Source organism: Aulostomus chinensis, chromosome 15 (assembly GCF_037954235.1).
Source record: "Aulostomus chinensis isolate RoL2024-O1b breed Wild chromosome 15, RoL_Achi_v1.0, whole genome shotgun sequence".
In the NCBI taxonomy this organism is placed as follows: Eukaryota; Metazoa; Chordata; class Actinopteri; order Syngnathiformes; family Aulostomidae; genus Aulostomus; species Aulostomus chinensis.
The window spans coordinates 5,902,166-5,925,190 of NC_141334.1; the positions used below are offsets into that span (position 1 = coordinate 5,902,166).

General features: G+C 42.5%; 1 protein-coding gene across 3 annotated transcripts in view; it reads right to left on the reverse strand.

Moving 5' to 3' along the window:
- The window catches only part of jade2 (jade family PHD finger 2), a 160,524-nt gene that overhangs the window by 89,032 nt on the left and 48,467 nt on the right, over positions 1 to 23,025 (reverse strand). For all 3 annotated transcript variants that reach the window (XM_086226383.1, XM_086226382.1, XM_086226381.1), the window contains one exon: positions 20,264 to 20,421. In XM_086226383.1, coding sequence (XP_086082509.1) covers positions 20,264 to 20,421 — 158 coding nt within the window. The remainder of the gene's footprint in view (positions 1 to 20,263; positions 20,422 to 23,025) is intronic.

The window sequence follows — 23,025 nt, forward strand, 5'->3', positions numbered from 1 at the left end:
GATAGCAAGGATTGGATTCTATACCAGGTATCGATATACAGTGTCAGTCACTCACACACACACACACACACGCGAGGAACTGTTTTCATTACCTCTCAAGCTCACAGCCTGTCACATTCACACCTGTGACCTTGTCAGGATAAACTGAGGTTGGAGGTCGACAGCATTTTGTCAAATATTAAAAAGGAAGGAGAAAAATCACTCATTTTTAGATCCTCCATTACTCCTGATGTCACTCAGCTGGTTAACCACAAAGAAAGGAGGTTAATCTGCATCTGAGAGTGACTGAGGATGAAGCAACAGTCAAACTAGCCAGAACAGGGAAGCTAATGCTGCAGCAGCTAACGCCCTAGTGGACAACCGCCAGACTCTTGTACGTAAAAGTTGCAAATATGGTTAGTTGCTGGTTAATAGCTCTATTGACTAGATTACCATTTCCATTTGGGTGTTAACATTACCCAGCATCCTCTGGGCCTGCCATTAAGGTGCTTGTAATACAGAAAGCCTGCCACTCCCCCCACCCCACACCCAGTTCTGTCAGTGATCGAAGCAGCATGTTTTGCCCATTTCTCTCCCCATGTTCCCTCTGTATTCCTACAATCACAATCCAATCAAGGCAAAATGCCAAAAACATAAAGTAAGACAAGAGAAAGTGATTATCTTCAGAGTTCAGCAAAAGGGTATTTTAGCATCCTGGATCCAAATCTAATGTAAAAACCAACTATCAGACCTCAAATCTTTTATGAAATCATGCAGCCTGTCTTCTGGTAACAATCTTGCATTCGCATGCTTTTCATTGAATGCATCTATTTTTGTTTTTTATTTTCCGCTGCAGGCCGATATCGGCTCCCGCAATGACATGATTTCCACACAGGGGTGATTTAATCAAACTTAATCTAATCAGATTTAATTTAATCTAGTCTGTGATTGATAATACCACTATATTTCAGGAGAACAGCCAGTAGACTCTCCTAACTCCCCTCTTCTCCTTGTCAAAACCAAAAGTGCTGTCCTGAATACAGACAAGCAGATAAGAGGAAAAAATGGATATAAATACAGAATGAAGATTTGTCGCCCCGTGAGCACCTTACACATCGCACGCAGCTCACGCATATGCACACGCATGCACGCACACACACACACACACAGCGAAGGAAAATGATGGGAGCAGACAGTCAAGTGTTTTCAGTTGTGTGAAATATATACAGGTCATGAATATTAACACAAACCAGTTGGTAGCTGTGGGAAAAAGAGAGAGAGAGAGAGATGTGGTTTAGCTGTCATATTGTCAAGCGATTAACGTGTGTGTGTGTGTGTGTGTGTGTGTCTGTGTGTGTGTCTCAGAAGGAGTATGCAGCCAATTAGCTTCAATAAACTGTCCTGAACTGGCTCATTGTCAGCACTCTTAACAGACAGACTGTTAAAGCTAATCAGCAGGTGAATAACCTCAGAATTCACTTTCCAGCGCGTGCGCACACACACATACACACACACACACACACACAAGTGTGTGAATCTAAGTACACAAACATATCGATTGTTAGGCAGTACAGAGAATGAGAAAGAAGGCATTTCAAATTAAGCACTCGTGCCAGCCCGGTTATGTCCATCTGAGGCCGTGTCCCACTTGTTGAATGTCAGTTACACCTTGACAGGAGAGGTCGATGATGCGTTCAGGAGCAACTGGGAAGTTGCTAAACACCTCTCCAAGTCAGAATATCCCACAGGGAACATAGAAGGAGTTTGAGAACTCAGAATAGTTGGTTTGCCTTCATCAGAGTCATGTCAGCCTTCTGGCTAGGAACTGTCAATACCGTAACTGAATAAATTAGAATATTGACCTCCCTCATTTCAAAGGCAATGAAGCGGTTTGCCAGTTTTACAAAGCCGACCATGTTGCCTATGGGTGAACGTCCCAGCTACATGGACATATTACGTTTGAGATGCAGTGTGTGTCAGTGTTTGTCCAGCTACCATTTGTTGTACTGTCACGTGGAAGTTGTCTGAATATTGTTTTATTGGACATCAATATCTAATAAAATCTACACAACTTCATTTGCACTTTAATAAGTTTGAGTTTGTCAGAAACAAATGTGTATAAGCTTTCCCAGTAATTCAGCCTGGACAAACACAAAAACGACCATGTAGTGTTACTCAGCACACAACTTAAAATAGCAACAAAGAAGCTGACAAGTCGCAAAACAACACCACCGTCCGAATTCCTATTCTGACAATCAGACTTGAAACCATCCTTAACCTTGGCCTGAACCAACAGCATCTCTTGGGTGGCACTGACTAATTTTACAAGTGGCACAATCCAAAGAATTAAAATACAGACATTGCAAAAGAAAAAAAAAATTGGTAGAGTGAAATAAATATAAAAAGGGGAAGAGTGGGAAGTGTGATTAAAACAGAAAAATAGCTACTCCCACCTCTTTCCATGACTGCTTTCCTGTGTCACCTCAGTACTCGAGTTATTATAGGCCAGCTTTCTGCCTCTTCTTCTGCAGCAGCCCGGCACGCTCAGAGCTCCCTCGCTGAGGAGCCTCCAGCAACCCTGCCGGCAATTTGTCTTTTTGCCAACGCCAGGGTTTCTTCCCTCTCTCTCCCTTTTTTTTTAATGCTATATCAACATTTCTTAAATACTGTACAGACCTGAAATGTGGTAAATTCAAGGTGCTAAGAATAGTATTTTTAAACCATTAACATATTAACACAAACACACAATTGATAATAAAGACGGCCCTTTGCCATACGTAAGGTCACCTCCACTGGACTTTACAGCGTTTATAACAAATGACAGGTTTTTGTGAGGGCAGGTGGTGAGATGTTAGAATTATAATGTATTTATTTAGGTACCATTTCGGCACAGTTTCGCTATCATATTAGTTTACAAGGACCTCATGATACGATGGTATCATGAACACCAGATATCGAACGTCTAGGTCCAAGTTGACAGGCTAAAGTTTTGCTGTGCAGTGCAGTACCTGTACTGGGACACCATTAAAAGCTGTATCGGGGGGATATCGCAACATATTGCCACATATCTATTGTTTCCCCACACCTACTCAAAAATGGTGCCACAAAACAAGAGGAGTTCTGGTCTTACAGGTTCACTGTTGAAGAATGTTCTCTCCAAGGTAAAAGCATTCGAGGACATTTCTACCCTTTAAAATCCATGGGACAAAGAATAACGCTGGGATTTTTGGTAATTTTGCAATATTCCAGGAGAATAATGACCCAAAAAAATGGTTAAAGAGAGAATGAAAGCGGCTTAACTGCTCAAGTCGTAAGTCGAACTAAAGACGCTACGCACAGAACGAAATAATGAACTGATTAATGCGGACAAAATGTCACTTTAAGAGAAACAGATCGCTGCGGATAAACGGAGCACAATGTAAAGAAGTACCATGTATATAAATATATCTGTTTAACTTGAGGAAGAAAAATAAATCTTTTTCAAGACATTTCTGAAATTACATCCATGAACACATACTTCATCAGAGAACGGTACAACAGATTAATTCTCTAGTCAATTGCAGGTAACAAAGTAAATCCGTACAAATGAAACATAGTGGCTTTTTTTAGACCTTTAATTTAAAGTCTTTTATTTTAATGTCAGTTCCTCATTAACCTTCTTCCCCTGTTAATTACTGAAGAGACCACAGAGGAGTCAGCCAGATGTGTGAAAGGCCGACGAGTTGCAGGTTTCTGTTCGTACCTCACCGCCTTCCCTGCAGCTGGAAGTGCCCATGCGTGCGCGCGCACACACACACACACACACACACACACACACACACACACACACACACACACACACACACACACACACCTGTGCTTAAAGGATAAGCTGGGGGGGTGATGAAACTTGTAGTAAAATGTCAAATGCTTATGGCTGGAGGTTAGAATTTGGTTAAACGGAGCAGTGAGACAGAAATCAGTGGAAGAACGGGACAAACATGTCGCTGAGCTCAGCACTTTGTAATACACACAACTGTGAGTGGTCAACCAATGAATCAAGTCCACCAACAGTCATGACACCTTCCATAATTCATTTATTTTCCTGTTAGTTACTACTTGTGATCCTGCTAGCTTCATCTTCTTCCACCAGTCCAACTTTTCCCAATTTTTTCGTCGAAGTAAGGGGACTTTCAATCGAGGCAGGACTAAACTGTTGCTCTTGATAACGGAGCAGTTTTTCTCCTTCAATCTCTTCGGTGTAAAGATGACAGGGTCAATAAAACACTATTGACAGACAGGTTTTCTAAGTTGTGTCTCGTGAGGCTTTGGAAAGAGTATGAAACAGATGAAAGAAAAGTCATTTCTTTTTTCAACTGCTCTGCCAGTCCAATAATTGGCTTGGATTCAGAGAAAAACTCAGTGCTCCTGAGAGACGAACGTGTCAACCCAAAAGATGAGAAACAGTCTGCTAATAATCTGTACAAGCTCTGATTCTTTTGATGCCAGCGACTGTTGTGATTCATCTGTTGTGACACTTAAAATTTTAAGGAAGCTGATCCAAATCGGAACCACGGGGGGCGACGCTGAACACTGTAGCTTACCGGCTTTTTGAAAACATGAATATTAACACATCACTCATTATTTTTGTCTTTTTTTTTCTCTAAAGGCCCAGGGGAACTCATAATGTTTACACACCAAGTTTTTAAAAGGCACTGATATCCGTTGCTGTGGTGTGTTTGCTATTGTCTGTCTTCCTTTACTTCCTGTTGCAGCAAAAATAACAATGACCTTGGTGTTTTCTTAAATGAGGTTGTTGCATGTGGAAGGTGTTGTTGTGTTGTTCTGAAGTATTCATGGGTCAAGATGATTAAAACATATTCTTAAAATATTCCTCCATCATAGCACACAGTGTCCAATTAATGCCCAGAAGTGTGGGAAACCAGCGCTGTTGGCTCCAGAACTGGGAAAACGGGGCTGAATATACTGGTTGGCATATCCAAACACACACGTGAACACATGAGGAGTGAGGGGCTACCCCAGCTGTGACTTTACACACCCTCCCACCCCAACTCCCACCCTCTTCCTGCATTCCTCTCCTGTCTGACACACTTCCAGTAAGCCCACCAGCACTTCAAAAACAGCCCACCACCAGCCCTCCAGATGACAGCACTAAAAACAAGCTCACACACTCATACACACACATACACATGCATACACATATGCACACACACTCCCTTCATATTTGAAACTATGAAAAACAGGCCACAGGTGCAACCAGATCCTTGGTCGGATTTGGAGAATTTGTCAGCCACATTTTTACATGCTAAAAACCACCATTAGGGAGATAACTAGACAAATACTTGATAAACAACACGAAGAAGCAATTATCTTGTAATTATTTTTTTATGCTAAGTGCTGGTGAAAGGGTGTGTTTGATTTATTGCTCTGGAACATTTTTTTTTTAACAAGGTTAAAGAGAAAAGACAACTTTCAGCCCTGGGTATCGGTATCGTATAGAAATTCAAGCACAGTCGTGTGACCAGAATTTAGGGTAACAACTTGATTGTATGAATGGTTGTCTGTCTCTATGTGTTGGCCCTGCGATGGACTGGCAATCCGTCCTGGGTGAACCCCGCCTCTCGTCTGAAGGCTGCTGGGATAGGCTCCAGCCCCCTGCAACCCTTAAGCTTGGTTTATGCTTCTTCGTCGCCGCAACAGCATGGACCCTACGCCGTCATTGTGCATTCGAAGTTCTGCGTCGAGGGAACGCGTTGCTGTGCAATTCACCGCCAAGCCGCTAGGGGGGTGTGGCTGTGCCTTTGTACGGTTTCAGGGGGCTCTTGTCGGATTCCAAAACAAAACTATTTACAAAAGAAAGTCCAGTGCTTTTCTTTGAACGACTGTATGCTTTCATCAATCAAACTGTAAACTTTGGACATGACAAACATGACTTCTTGTGGCCATTTTCTTCCGGAGATGCACATATTTGTCGCGGAGGTTCTTCCACCTCTTCATGCATTCGGCGACCTCCTCTGAGCGGACCAATCACAGTCCTTGACGTTCACATCATGACGCGTCGCATAGTCAGGATTTTTTGGAGGTGCACGTCAGGCTACGGCGTAGGGTCCGCGTAGGGGTCTGTGTCGACGGCGTAGGTATGGCGTCGCCGCGACGCAGAAGCATAAACCAGGCTTTAACAGGATAAGTGGTTGAAAATGGTTGGAAACTTGGTAAAACATTATTATGCCCACCTACTACCCAACAAACGGTAGTAGGTGGGCAATGTAGCATCGTATCGATTCCCCAAAGCACATGAAACAGAGCAGGAGCAACAGGTTTTGGGGATTGAGTGAGCAAGAAGAATATATGACAACACTTGCCACCCACTATTATTCATTGTGCTAAGCTAACTAGCGGTCTCTGTGGGTCTCAGATCCCTACTGCAAATGTGTATCAATATTTTTGGCTCTACAGAGAAGCGCAAATAAGGGTATTTCCCAACAAGTTAGCGTTCCTTTAAAGATTTTTTAAAGGTTCTCAAAATACAAGACATCATTACCATTTTGTTTGTTATTGAAGACATCATGGGTTTGTTTTTCATTGCAATGTAAAATACCTCAACTCAGTGTTATTGGTTTATGTTGCAGTCTTCTCTTTTTTTATTTCTATTTTTTTAAAATCCTCTCTTCCTGCTGCAGGGCTGTTTTGATGAACACAGTTTCAATTTCTCCTTTGAATTAGCAGAGTACACTGCTTCATGTCTGCTCCCCAGAGGTACATCTGCTTTAATTCTGTGCCTGAAAGCTTCGATTAAACCCAAACACACAGAGAACAGTGGATAGGTGACATAAGGGGGAGAGCGCGAGGAGGGTACTGCCTGTGTATGTTCTAGCAATAGCAAGGCACTGTTGTGTCCATCTCCTTTTTTGGCGTTCCCGCTAGATCTATAGTTGCAACGCTCCACTCAACTGCCTCATCTAGCTGTTTGTTTACTTATTCCCTCAGTTCCTACACCATCAACATCCCTCCACCCACAGTGTCGAGGCTATATATGGCTCTTTCTGAGGATAATTTACTCCATTCTCACTTTCCAACCGTTTTCATCTCCTTCAACCTCTCATCACTTTCCTCCTTCCATTTTGTTTATCCTTCTGCCACTGAAAAGATGAAAAAAGGCCATTTAAAAGATCATCTTTAACACTGGATTGTGTTAAATTTGGGGACAAGGACAGAAAAGGGCGGATAATTCAAATCAGTTTATGTTTTTTTTCCCTGCTTGAAAATACGACTGGCTGTCACCGGGGATTTCATATGCTAATTTGTGCATTAGTGAAACTGCTTGAGCCATCATTTGTGCGCCCATGTTTGGACACAGTAGAAAAAGAACTTTGAAGAAAATGTTCAACATTTTAGGTTTTTACTGGGTCCCCCGTAACCGTTTTGGTGAGCTAATTTGGTTTTGAACTGTAACTTTAATCTAGTTTCGATTGTTATGTAAGATAAGGATTGAATGCTTGCGCGCACTTGATTTTAGTTATTTATAATTATAATGATTGCAATTATTCCTCTTCAATCAATCATTACAAACTGTGATGGTTGATTGACTGATTCAAGATATTTCCCCCACACAAATAATTATACGAGGGAGTTCATCTTTTGAGATTAAGTTACAGTCAGAGCAGTTTTTCTTTCAACTGATTCACCATTTTGGTCACATCTGTTCCTCCTTATCCATTCAAAAGTGAGGAATTATTTTCCAAAACCAAAAGTCAAAGGACCGCTGCTGCAGTTTGTTCTGCTTAACAAGTTACCAAGTCCTTTTTTCCGGTGCTGCTACTCTTTATTCTGCCACACCAAGAACGAACATGAAGAGTTTATTTGCTAAGAGACTCATTTTCTTAGTTTCTTTTTTTCCCTTCAACTTCAGAGAAAGCCTAACACTTATTTAGAACATTTATTGACCAGAAAACAAACCTTCCTGTACGCTCCACTCTCAACTTTCTAAAAGCCGTTTGTCTGAATGTTTCTGCAGTTTTCTCCTGAGGTCTTTGCCATTTTTTCTGAATGACAAGGAATTCATTCTATAAGATGTATTTTTGTGTTCAAAACTGATATAAAACATCCTGTGTGCCAATCCATCTTGATTTATTCATCTGTCAGTTTATCTGCCTTTTCACAAGAATGCATCCATCTGAATCCCAGAGATTTTATGAGAGTCCTGGGCCTCTAGGTCCCACTGGGAGACAAAGCAGCAGTAAACTGTGTTTACTCTCTTGGAGGCGGCCAGCCAGGGTGCACCAGCCCTGTAACGGTCGCCCTTATGTGACGATTAACAACCTCACCTTGGCAACCACACTGAGGGCGCTGGTGGAGGGATGGAGAGACAAACCCCTATTAACTTTGCCAGAGTGTTTCTCAGGAGGACCCACAGAGGGAGAATAGGAAGCAGAGATACAAAGGAAAGTGTCAGTTGCAACTTGACACATTAATTGTGACAGGGTTAGTCAAAGTGAGCATGCACACATAAATACACCAGGGATCTGTGGACTGGGGGGGGGGGCTTCACTATCTATCGACTATCTTCTTCTGTGTCTCACTCTCTCTGTCTTATAGTTACACACACACACACACACACACAAATCAAGTGAAGCTGACAGATGGTAGATTGGTAAAAGGCGGACAGCATGGTCCAGATGTTGCCAAAGCCACAGTGCAGAAGGCAAAGGGCTTTGATCTATCATCCCACAGAGAGGAGGGGAGGAGAGGAGAGGAGAGGAGAGGAGAGGAGAGGAGAGGAGAGGAGAGGAGAGGAGAGGAGAGGAGAGGAGAGGAGATTCTCATAAGATTAGTGTTTACATGAAAATATCTGAGGGATAACTCATCCACAAGTGCCGACTCCCACAAATGACTCGGGTTTACTCACATGACATACACACACACACATACACACGCACACACACACACACGCACACACACACACACGCACACACACACGCACGCACAGAAACCCAAAACATCAACCCACATGAGCCTGGATATTGGATTTAACTTGGGGACAATAAACAGAAAAGGCTGATGTACCGTTCGAAGGCTGTATTGTCAGATAAATAACCTGAGGGTTCTACCAACACCCTGAATGCTGGTACAACCCTTAGGTGCAGTTTACATGGCAGGATGACAATAGCCGTGTCTTGCAAGTTACTGAAAACTATGATCAAACTAATTTCCACTGTTTAAACAATACAATTGTAGGAGGAAAAAAAAAAAACCCTGTTAGGCCAAAGCACCTTTTATTATTGGTATTGCGTGTTTTCAAATGAAACATTACGCAGCATTTTATCATCACAGTTTCAAGATAACTTTAACAGTACACTTGGTACACACTCGTTGTGAAAATGGAGAAATGAGCTATGTAAATTTCCCCCCAGAGGTCCGAACCTCTTTTTCTGCACTATGTAATTTGAGCTGGGAATTTTCAGAGCGAAACAGTACAGGGTGTTTAAGGAGGAAGCAAAAGGAGAAACCGCTCCTTTCTGCTGCTAGTTACTCAGTCAGTGCTGCGCTAGCCATTAGCAACTGCAGTTAAAACACCTGCGCAACTTCCGTGTGTCCAGATCGATGGTTACAGCAATGATGTCAATCACAGACACCATAGTCCTAATCGAGCCAAAAGGTTTTTATGTCATGTTAAAACTGTTCCTCTCTGCTCCAGTCTTGTTTTCAAAATGAGACATTTACTCAAAATCCTAGTATTGTGGTATCCCTGGTTAAATCAAGGCTAAAGAACAAAAAAAAACCTGGGAGAATAAAAGTCGGCACCCGCCAACACAACCGAGTTGTGGCATGGCGCACACCTCCGCAGGTTAGCGAGTATTGTTTGGAGGTGAAATGTTTAAATCTTCCAGGTTCCAGGCACCAAGATGAAGCCCATCTTTGCCTGTGGGCCTCCAAAGGTGAATGAGTTTAGCTGGAGTCTGACTCACCCTCTGGAACCAGAAAACTGGCTCTGCTCAGGCCAATACTCAGTCACTGCGGTCAGAGAGACAGCCTGCCAGCCGGGCAGGCAACCAGTCCTTCAGTCAGCCTGCCAGTTCAGACTTCTCTTGTCATTTCGGTGAGGTCAGCCAAGCAGCCATCAAGTCAGTCAATACAGTCAGACACTTGGCATGAAACATGTGGTAAGAGATGGACCAGTCAAACAGTCATTGTGCTGTTTGGATGGATACCAGCCAACAGGACAAGGGAAAAAAAAGTTACGTCCTTCCCGTCACTCAGATTGTCAGATGTCAATTTAGCAACGCAGCAAACAAGGCAGTTATTCTTTTAAGTGATTAATGAGGCATTCTTTGACCATGCCACATACTGTGGTGATGAGAGGGCAGAGGGTTCTTATTTTCATTCAACCACTCATTGACCCTTTACCCATCTATTCAGTCTGTCAGGGTTTGGCCAAGCAGTCCACAAATGAGCCACCCGTGCAAGCGGTTAGCCAGTCAGCCAGCAGGCCTTAAATTTGTTGAGTAACAGTCCCACTGACCCAGTCAAGTGGTTAAGAGGAAGAACGTTTAAGCTTGGGTAATGGCAACAAAGCTTGGTTTTCATTAAGATGTGCAGCAAATGAGCTAATTAGTGAGGTCACCAATCACCAGTGTGGCAACCAGTCCATTAAATGGTGGGCTAATGGTCTGCAACCAGCAACTTGATCAGCCAATCAGTGACTCAATCAACCAAGCATGGATCATTCAGAAAACTGTGGTAAAAGAAACACTGAGTGAACCCTGCCAGAAATGAGAATGTATTATTATGCTGTATTTTATTTGCCATTACAGCTTTACAGTCTCACTGAGAAGTTTACACAGCCCTTCACCCACGATAGAGATCAAAAGTTATTTTTCCCTATAACATGTTATTAGATTTGTCATGGGGGCCTACCAGATACAAGCACAAGGGCCCAATTTGGCTCTGTAGCCCATACTTTAAGAAATACAGTTCTCATATTCACTCGCTCATCCAGCCAAAAGCCGCCAAATCAGCTTGTGGTGGGAAATACACCCACTGACCCTGCATAACAATGTGGTGATGAGTTTATACGAGTGAATTTGGCTTTAGCTGCAGTGCAGCTCTGATCATCCATCAACGGATCAATAAATCACAGCTCTAGTTAGCAAGCCATGGTTTCACCAGTCCAGTAAATTAATTAATCCATTCGCTCAGCAGTTCTTTCAGTGAGGTTGCGTTTCTTTTCCCACGTGCCTCCGAGCTGTGTGTCCTGGGTGGAGAGGGAGGCGAAAGGCTCGGGGGCCCACTTAGAAACATCTGAAGTTGCTCAACTTCAAGATCCACCTCATATATTTTATCATCTCATGTATCTGTCATCGAATTTTGGAGATACTGCGGGTTTTTGTTAGTTTTATTTCCTTTTTTTTTTTATCTGTGCTGTACATACAGCATCACGCCTGTCTGACCTGGAAGAAGCATCCCTCCTCTGTGGTTCTCCCTGAGGTTTCTCCCATTTTCTCCCAGAGGGACTTTTTTAGAGAATAGATGTTCTGAGGCCAAAGGGTGTTGTAACGTATAGAGAAGTCCCTGAGGAAAACTCTGTGACAAAATTTTACTTGGCTTGATTTTGACATGAGTTAGTAAGGTACCATCAGTCAACCTCTAATTGCTTAGACACCGAGGGTAAAGAAGAACACGAGACTGCGATGTTTGACTGGACCAGCCAGCGACATCTGGCGGCGAGGGACCCCGGTTTCTAGACGGCTCAGTTGCAAGAATCTCAGCTGTTTGAAATTCTGTAGGACAGAATATACATGAATTCACGACATGATAATGTACTCAACAGACGAAGGCCAGCTGCACTAAACTGTTCAGTAAATGTACCTCACAGTCGTGGCGTCTGTGGCAATGTATACGGTTCCTCGTCCGTAAATCATTTGTTCATGCATTGAAAAGACTTCTATTCATCCGACCCATCTGCCCTTCGTGTGGGCAGCAATTCCCAGAATTCACTTTATAAGTACGTGCAAATAAGCCTGAGCGTGTTTCATTCATCTGACTGAAAGCAGTAAAGACATGTATAAAAAGCCACCAACAAACATGCGTCAGTGTGGAACCTATTAGTCTACGACCCACTGACCCTGTGCATGACGAGGCTGATGATGCTGCTTCTACTCATCTCTCTATCTGATAAAGTGCTGTTTTGGAAAACGCACAGGGTATCTTTGGGGAATTTCCAGATGTTGCTGAGGAAATTTTAAGAACAAGCATAAACCTTTTAAATGTGAGTACATGTAGTTTCAACAGCAGGACTTGAGTGAAAACACACACACACACACACACAGTGCGTGCTGTACTACTGTACTGGTGGACAAGGCTGCAGCTGGGTCAAGCGGTTAGACTCCCTCAGGAGCCTTCAGACGTCTAACCACCACTTTTCTCCCTCTTCTTTCACTGTTTTCCTTTTGTTTTGTGTGTCACTGGTGTTTTATATTATGTTCTGACCTTTAGGGAGCTGTTTGTCTACATCACAAACATTTAGGGAGAAAAGGAAATGTCACTTTATTCCAAGGTATCTAACTTTCTTTCCCCACGACATGAAAGGTCAGAGTATGTGATCAAACCACTCTCTCGCTCATGATTGACAGTGATGGTTTACCATATGATCTTCAAGCATGCCCAAGTTTGATTCGTCTTTTTTTCTTCGAAATGCTTCTAAAAACACGATGGTAAAAGTGCAATAAAACCACACGAACCCCATAATGAAATACTCATCCATGATTTCAGTGAAGACAACACCGGAATCTAATGTTGCATGGTAGATTTCTGAAAACTGCAGCCAAGCATGATAGCGATTGTGTGGAGACGGTGTGTGTGATTTAACAAACCAATAACTCAGCCCGTTGAGACGTGATTCACTCTTGGAAAATAATGATTTTTTTTTTATGATGTTTCAACAGTACGACTATGGACTAATTAAGTTTAGAACACACAAAACAATCTACAATACTTAGAAAAACATCCTTGCTTAGGTTTGAAGGACTGTTACTGAAAAATCCTCCAACTCAATCTTTCCTACCAGACGTCACCGCATTACCACATTTGCTCTTGTCCGAAGTGTTGATATGAAACATATTTGTGGCTAAAAAAAATGTGTATCAAAATGCCAACATTTTATATTGGTGACCGAACAGTCCAAACTTTATTAAACTCACAACTTGACAGGAGCCTTGAAGCAAAAATGTCAAGGTCAACTTTTTAAGCTTTGAATATGGCTTTGCTATTACATGGCATTTAGACTCTCTTCCATCTCAGATATCCAGCCATTTTTTTCCCTCCTTTCCATCTCTCTATCATCTTACCACCCTCAGGCTTTCTTCAGTCCAGTATATGTGTGTGTGCGTGTGTGTGTGCGTGTGTGTGTGTGTGTGTGTGTGTGTGTGCACGTGCATGTGTGCATACGCATGTCACCGAGTCATAGAAGTCGATGACCTGCTGCAACATCTCTTCACCTATGGTGTGCTTGTGTATCAGAGCGTGTGTGTCTATGTGCTGTAAACATGCACTTGCATCTGTAACACTACCCCCTTTGATTGATAACAACCCATCTTTCTCCATTTATGATGCTCAATGTGAATCAATCTTTTCAAATTGTTTTGGGCGGCACCGTCTTTCCATTTCATTCCAACTCAATCAGTTTTACTGGGAGAGGTCCAGGGCAATTATAATTTTCCTGCAGCCTGAACCTGCCAAGTGCTTGGTTCTTAGTCCTGCACAAAAACATCTCAAACAAATGATCTACTCAGCAGTTTGAATTGACATCTCTAATGTAATGTGTTGTAATGTGTTCAGTGTTTGGGCACTGTCAACCTGTCATAACACATGCTACCTAATAGTCGGACTGGACATTGGATGGAGTTGTCATCTGTCTGTCTGTTGTGTTTGATGCAGTTGCTACTTCTTGCAGTCATGCGCATACAAATGCATCAGGAGAAAACCACACCTGCAGGTGACGCATTCAACAAAATGCCCAGATGTGGATGTGGCTGAGATGTGGAACAACATCTCTGTTTTCATCTGATGAGGGATTTGCCTTGTAGATCTTTTTGTCAGAAGAACTGGTTGTCTTTTCTGGCAGTTCCGCAGTGTGTAGCACGATCTCAGTGTTGCATCTTCCTATCCCTCTGAACAGGTCTGAAAGCTTGTTGATGTAAGATTCATGTCACTTTGATGCATATTTGTTTTGCATACCACACACAGCTGCCGGAAACCAATTATTTAAAGTATCCTAAATGTCAAACTTTGGTTTGTCTCTTAGGCAAATGACTGTATTTCCCTAAGTTAAGGAGGTCATTTAAAATGTGACCAAAAATTCACAACATCAAATTAACTGACACATGTCGTGTACATAGCGTTTCATAGGTACATAATATATCAGAACAATTGCATTTGCATCTTAAAAGATATCCTGTGGACGGACCTGACGAAGCATGAACTCATTCGTGGTACAAGTCAGCATCATGATGTAGTTACTTCATTGAATTTGACAAAACTTGATGCATTCAGTGTAAAGGTTCCCACTAGCAACCTAGCTTGGGTTGGTTGTTGCTTGTTGTAGCGAGGGGGACTCTGTAAATAGCAGCATGTAAAAAAGAAAACATGAAGGGGCGGAGCTCAAGTGATGGTTAACGCTACCGACCCTCGCTGGAGGATCTTTAAATTCCCATCCCTAAAAGAAATGGTGAAGGCCTCAAAATGGTTTTAAGCTTAATTTGTGTCCTTGGCTAAGATGAGGCTTTCACGGTGCTGATGTCAGGTCACGGTGGTAACCATAGCACTCACATCATCATACAACATCATTATTGTCAAGTTATTTAGCTGCTTTCAAATTTTCAGCAAAGAGGAAACAACCCCCCCCCCCCCAAAAGCCAAAGTGATTAAATATGAGGAAACCACATGCCAATCAGTCCAAACGGATTTAACTCAACTGTAACAACTCTTACAAAGATGTTTAAGAAAGACTGCCAGTCAAATCCAAGCCCTCAGAGTGGCCAGCGTTCTCTCGTGTCTCCAAATATGTGTATCTCCGATTTCGAGTCTGGTACGGGTCAGTTCAACTATTCGAAGGAAAATGATTACTCAGGACTTTCTTGCAACACATATGGGAATAGTTAAGGGCAAACACTTAGAGGTCAAGGGGTTTCCCCTAACATCATCCAGAGGAAATCCTTATGATGACTTAATGCAACTCATCCCTCCATGAGAATTTGGGGGCAACCTTAGCCTAAGTGGGTTTATGCAACCAGACACAGACCTGCAAGTTCCATCACTGATGTTTCCCAACGTCCCAATACAGTTACCTGAGCTTTGCATCTCATGAATCAAATTAAAAAACAAACAAACTACAAGCTCAGTTCTTTTTGTCCAGTGGCATACAAACCACTGTGCTAAGGAGTTTGACCGTGTGGCGTTCTCTGTAGCAGTAGCTTTACACACCGCCGCGCAGAGAGCCAACGTGTTTAACCAAACCACAAACAACGGGTTCTCATTCACAGAGTCGACCACCAGTCCTAGCAGGAAAAAATGAAGCAATAAATAAAATAACAGGTATCTCATTTCTTTTAGTTTGTGAAAAGGAGCAGATCTCTTCATGTGAATGTGTAATTATTTCCCTCTCCAGTTCGCCGTTGTCTTTGGGGACCAAGGTTTGTTGAGTCGCTGCCAAAGCTCAGTTCACTGTCTGCACATAGCCAATGTTATGCAACGGCTAATTACTTCCACTCGGCCCTTACAAAACCATGGAGAAAGAGAGAAAGAGGAAAAGAGGGGGACAAAATAAAGGAAGAGGAGGCGAGATATCTTGAAAGAGATGAAGGGCAGACGGTGAAGAAAGAGAGAGGAATGAAAGTATTGACAGTAAACTAATACAGGGAGACAGCTAGAGAATGAAAGACCATCTTCCTCCTCTCCCTGCGGTGTTTTGGTAAGAAGAGGCACAGAAAACATCAAACCATAATGACCTCTTCACCATCCACCACAACAGTTTTACTGAAAATCATGCCGCAGCAGCCAAATATGGTCCAAAGAGAGAGAAAGAAAAATATGGAAGAGGAATGTTGTCAAAGGCAGACGGGCCCGCAGCCCTTTTCCTCTCCAACAATTTTTCAAGATGATGTCATTATTCGTTTGAAAAAAAAAAAAATTGAGGGAGAAAAATTTGTCTGTGCCTCCGGCTTAACTAGAGCAAAAAGAAGAGAAGAAGGTGAGAGAGGAAGGATGGAGAGAGGAGGAGGAGGAGAAGGAGGAAGGATATAATTAACGGAAAAATGAAAATAATCTGGCATAAAAGGAAAAGAGTGAGGGGATACCAACCTGAAATCCCACTTTTACTGTGTAATTAGCTCCTATTTTAGAGATTAATCCTACTAATTTAAGCCAAAATACATATTTATTTTCTTCTTTTTAAAAAGCAACCATCCCCAACAAGTTTCTTTGCAACATATTTCTCTTTACCTCACAATTAATGTGATGAAAAGGAGTTGTCCTTCTCCAGTTATCCTAAGTATTGACAGCTGTCATTCACACTATTAATTACTCAAATTGAATTTTGTAGATCAGCGATCGCCAGTTTGAGGATAACACACAACCCATTGAGAGGTACACTGGCTGTCACTCATAAATATAGATTCTTTTCTGAGTTTCTTTCCATCACAACCCAAAAGAGCCTTCCTGCTACCCTGTACTGGTGCACCAGAAAGCTAAGCACTGTAGTGTCTGGGTCCATAACACTATCCAGAGGCAGTTTAAGCGATGAAGCGGATGTGAAAAGTGAATGGCTGTGAGCGGCAGTCGGGTTGATGCCAGGCTCACTCAGCCTGGTGAGTTTCACTGGTCCCTCTCTTCATCAACTCTGTCTGAATGCTTTCCGTTTCCAAAGAGTTTGCTGTGATTCGATCATAACAAACGGATCAAATATAGTGCCGTGAAGTACTGCATCATAACGTCTTTCCAACGGACGACAGGCAAACAACTTGGAAAATGGTTGTTTTCTGAATGGAGTTTGATATATCATCAGCATTAAAGTTTACACTGGCGCAAACGGGAGTAGGCTGAGTTGTCCTCAACTAAAGGAGATGTGAACTTTGAGTGAAAACATGTGGAGTGAACATAGACTGAGCTTCGTACACATGCCCTGTCTTTGAAGGTGATTTCTGTCTCACTGGTACCTGACACGTTCCGCTCTCTACCAACGTAGCGTTGTGTTCGCGGAGGCTTGTAATTCGCATGAAGGTTAGTTTAGCCGTTCCTCCTTTGGTTGCATCCAATACTCTGCTTTAACTCCATTTTTACAAGGTTTTGTTGCTTGAAATTAAATTGTTCCGCGTTAAATCTTGGATACCTTTAGAATCTACTCTACACCCGGGGAAGCCTAGAGGATTTCTCTTGATCTACAAATCGTTTCAAGTCTATCAACCCGTTTTTTTTTCTCTCTCTCTCTCTCTGGAGACCAAACGATGGGTGAATGACTGAAGCAGATACCTGCGGACTGTTAGCTTGTTACTCTGCAAGACCTGTCCGCATTTCTATGGTTTGTGCATTACCATCATGCATTAAAGAAGAAATTTTCTCGGCCCCTGAGTTCCCAAAAAACACTTTAAAATCAGATGCAGACCATCAGCTAAGCATTTTCAAGCTACGCAACTAATTAAGCCAAGTCGAGATGTATTGCTCTTACTTGTGAAGAACTTTTTTTTTTTAACTATTTCTCAGCAGTGATGAAAAGAAAACTATCTGTGTGTGAATGAAGTTCGCTGCCGCTCTTTCTGCCTGACCACATGGATCAAATAATCTCAAGTATCTCTGGCAAGTCAAGTCAAAGCTACAAAAAAAAAAAAGGAGCAAGAAAAAGAAAAGAAGTCGTGAGAGAGATGGAGCGGCGCAAAGAAGACAAATGAGTGAAAACAGATTAACAAACCGCTGTCAGGGGTGTTAACACCAAGCATCAGCTCAGTCACACTTACTCACTCACGCCTCCTCCCCTCTATCTCCCCCATCTATCTATTATCACTCCATTTCAGCATATCACTTTATCATTTTATCACATACCAGATAATAGGTAAGCTCTCATTCATCCAACCATCCTCATCTATCTTGGCGGTTTCTCTCCCAATCTGCTCATCCATCTTCAGTCTGTTAGCTCCATACTGTTTGCGTGTGTGCATATGTCACATCGTCATTCAGATATGAACCTACAGTATTAGATACTCTAAACGGTACCAAAGCTCATTCATCCTTTCAAATCTTGGAAACATAGAAGACGGTCCAGATCCAGACCAAGACCAAGATCTAGATCCAGTTTCAGATTCCAGGTCCAGTCTTTTACACATGCACAGTAGTGATTATGAATTTGTACAGGAAGTAACTGCAAACTGCGGGTGACCTATTGTATCTGAACACATCCCACACGGACCCAGACTGAAGCCGCCGCCGCCGCCGCCGCTGATGCTGTTGCTAAACTGTGTCGACTTCCTCCGCATCTGCTTTTCTCCAGGCAGATTTTTTAAAAAAAGAACAGAACATTTAACCAAATTTCAATAATTTGCCAGTCTCCTGAATGACTCATTCATATTTTTCTTCCACAGTGAACTGCACTTGTATTTGGACACTGAAGATTCTCTCCTTCTAAAACACTCCATCCACACAATCTCATGTGTTACAGCTGTTGCGTTGTTTCCATGAATTATTTTTAACCTTAGCCTGATTTTTTTTTTTTTTTAAGCGTGGCTTTTAACACAATTTTGTTGCTGCTGCTAAAACCATGAAATGTAGCCGAGCAAAACATCTTTATCGCCGCGACTTTCGGTTTCCTTTCCAGGGATGTGCATGTCAGATAACCTGCAGCTTACGGCGTTGATTCAAAGCAGAAGCATAAATTAGCCTGAAGCAAGTGTGAAAAAGAAAAGGACCTCGCATATTAACTTTTACAACAGTAATATTAAATGCATGCTAATCTAAAGCCATCAGCATCAGTAGCTTTTTGGCGTATATGTACACAATAATACTCTCCTCCTGCAAAGGGAAGCTGTGGTCAGCGTCTATCAGAATCAAAGCAGCTGCATATCAGCCTGTATTTATGGTCAACGAAAGGACTCTTACACATGCACAATAGTGATTATGAATTAAAACTGGAAGTCACGCCAAACTGCAGGTGACCTATTGTATCTGAACACATCCCATGTAAACCCAGACCGAAGCCGCCGCCGCCGCCGCCGCTGCTGCTGTTGCTAAACTGTGTTGACTTCTCCTGCATTTCTCCAGGCAGATTAAAAAAAAAAAAAGAACAGAACATTTAACCATATTTCAATAATTTGCCTGTCTCCTGATGTGAATGTATGGTTAATGTGTGTGTGTGTGTGTGTGTGTGTGTGTGTGTGTGTGTGTGTGTGTGTGTGGCCTCCCAGTATGACATGTCTGTGTAACAGGCATTACCAGGCAGTCTGAGCATTTTCATTAGACGATAGAGCGCCAAACAAACCACATGGGTATGCGAAGCAGCTGCAGTGGTACGAGAGATCCACAACACCCTACCAGGGTGGAGGAGAGAGAGAGAGAGAGAGAGAGAGAGAGAGAGAGAGAGAGAGAGAGCAAGCTTGGCCAGACTGATCTACAGTACGTGTGTCGATAGAAGTGGGTCGAAGGGCACGCCTGCACACATCTGCCCACCAGCTTGGGTCTGTGTGTGTGTGTGTGTGTGTGTGTGTAGGAATGACAGTAGAGAGCAGAAAGCCAGTTTTGGGTGCTTTTAAATGTCTGTGTGTACTGTAGGTGTGTGCGTGTTATCCATTAAGAAAATACAACGCTAATAATTACAATTACAGCCTCTCTCCCTCTCTCGCTCTCTTTTTTTTCATTGCAAATGTGAATGAATGTGCAACAGCTGTGTAACTTTTCAAACCGCTTGTTGCTTTTTTCAAGAGTAAATTTAATTTTCAGGGTTTTATCTCCTTTTGTGGCAGAATCTAGAATTTCACAACTGTTTCCAAAACCAACTTTCGTCATGGAAAACAAATGTTCAAACCTCGTAACTTTTCCAAGATCATTGTGACCGTGGGAAATCTGCTCTCTGCTTTATGTATGTGCAACACAGCGTGCTGCGGCCAGAGGCTTAAGAGCTTTTGAATCACTATTAAAACAGTCGGTGAAACTTTCTGTGTTATTGTGAAATGATAAGTGTTCATTTGCGTTGACTCCACATTCAGTGATTAAAAAGCTATTACAGAGATGATGTTGGTGTGTGTCCTACCTGACCACAGGCTCCGGAATGGCCTCTAGGTTGGCAGGGACCTGCACTCCCTTCTCCCACTCTTGTCTCCAGGGATCCGACAGCACGTAGAAGTCGTCCAGGCCGAGCTGGGCCGAGTCTGGCAGCTTCATGGCCGTGATGAAGTCAGTGCGAAACACCTGCAAGGGTGGAAAGACAGGAAGTCAGAGCAGAAAGAAAAAAATTAGTAAAATGGCCAAAAACAGACATAAGACATATTTGATCTATTTGTTTTGGGGGCGAAAGATCTGCTTCTGAGAGGCAGGAGGAGGAGGGAATGAGGTGAGGAGGAGAAGGGGAGGGAGGGAGGACGTCAGATATGGTGAGGCATGTTAGGAATAGAGGAGGAGAGGAAAGGAGAATAATAATAGGAGTTACAATAAACTATTGGTCTGATTGACAACAGAACAATAAACAACTTTCTTTTGTTTTTGAACATCCATCATCGCTGCCTGTTGTCTATCAGCAATTATCACATTATAATTGTCAATCATTTGTCAGTTCCACTCAGTGACACCGTCAATCACAGCGCGTCAGGTTGAAACCATTCAGATAGGACAGATTCATTTACAATCGGTAACAATCCAGGCAGACGCATGTGATTCATATTAAAAACATGTGTAGCACACGTACACGGGGTGAGCTTGTAAATGATACCCGTCAGACATTTAAACAGATGCAGACACAACATTTATCACTCCGGTTTAATGCTGAAAGAGTGCCTGCTGCAAGTTTATTAAAAACAGGAAAGAGCATCATAGGTTCAAATACGTGACTCAAGCAGGTGATCCAGCAGCACCGCTGTCCTCACTGGGGATCGAGATGAAAATCAAATAGCATTTATATTCACTGACATTAAAGACAGGTTGAACGAACCCTAATAACTGCTCAGTTCCCAACGAGGGAATCAGAGAATATCGATGCACGAGGACAATAGAGGCTTCTTACAATAACTCATAATGGGATATGATTAAAATACTTTGCTCCAATAAATGTATATTACATATGTATATTTACTATATACTGCAGGACAATTCATCAGTGATACATCACAATATCTGTAAAACTGCAAAAGAAAAATGGGACCAGTTCATTTGCCTTTTACATCGATGTTTGTCCAGGCTCGCACAGTAATATAAAAGTGTATATGCAGTGTGAACAGACAACCCAACTGTGATTCCCTCCATGCTGATAGAGGACTGCGTAATGGTCTGAGGAGAGGATCTGCTGAATATTGTGATCTCACAGCGAAGTTGAAATAAAATGTTTCGGACAGAAAATATCACTGTTTCATGCCACTCGACATTTGTGGGAAATTTCGTCCTTGTGAGCTCGTGAATTCTTGATTTTTGATCAAAAATGTGTTTCCTGCAGTCACAGTGACCTTTGACCAACAAGTTTGAATCAGTTCAAGTGGATATTTGTGCACAATTTCATGTTGCAGGGGCGAGAATAGGAGGAAGAACAGGAGAATAGGACATCACCCCCCCAGCTGTTACTGGCACAGAGGCATAAAAAAGCAGGAATTATAGATTTATTTATTCACTGCATTGTTGTGTCAACCTCACAGAATCTGAGATGAGACTAAACAATATCGTGATTTCTCTCTCTCTCACCCTCTCTCACACACCCACACAAACACACACACACACAGCTGCAACAAGTCATGATATATTGCAGTACTGATATTTATTTTGTCCCATCCCTAGTCTTGAATATGTCTGTGTGTGCGTGTGAGTGTGTGTTTTGAAGACCTGAGGGAGGAGTGGTGTGTATTCAGGGGGAGTTTCCATCACTTCACAGGATATATTGACTTACGTTGGTTCATCTCCTGGAGATTTACTCAAACCCACCATCAATATCACAACTTCACATCCTAAAATGTCATGATTTATACTTCAGGGAGTTACTTTTTGTTACTAAAGGGGAGGTGAGTCCCCGCTGTGTAAACACAATAATGTCCCCATAAGATGAGGGCTGCCTGGTACACACACACACACACACACACACACACACACACACACACACACACACACACACACACACACACACACACACACAGAGTCCCTGCCTGGGTGTGTGTGCTCTTATCCAGGACCTGAAGCAATGATATTATCAGTTCTATAGTCAAGGACATCAGCCAAGAACACACACGCATAAACAGCCACAACCACACCTACACACACACACACACACACACACACACACACACACACACACACACACACACACACGCAACCACCCACCCACCCACTGACAACCACACACACACAGAGCAGTGCCAAATCAACCGTATGACTGCACTCTACATTTTATCATTACTTTCTGAGCCTTCTTATCCCTCCTTTATTACCTCGTCTCCTCGATCCTTCTCCTCCTCCCCTCCCACTTTCTCTCCATTAACTTCAAAATTTCCCCTCCCTCCATCCTTCACTCCATCCAGTAACACAGATTTTTTTTTATCATATTTATGCTTAACCCGATGGAAACGTCTGGTGAGTAACATTTGTGTCTATAATTCTGTGAGAAGTAATTATCCACTTTGTTCATCCAGCACATTAAAACAAGGTTATGTCTGACGGACATTGTTCAGTCGCTCCAAGTGTTACTGACTGAGTAGGGACGAGTGTAAATGTCCAGCACTGGCACTAACACAAGCAGAGGTACTGAGAAAGGATTCCTAAACCAAAAATGGGTGAGCGTGCATTAGTTTAAGTTGCGAAAAACACGTACGCATCACTGTT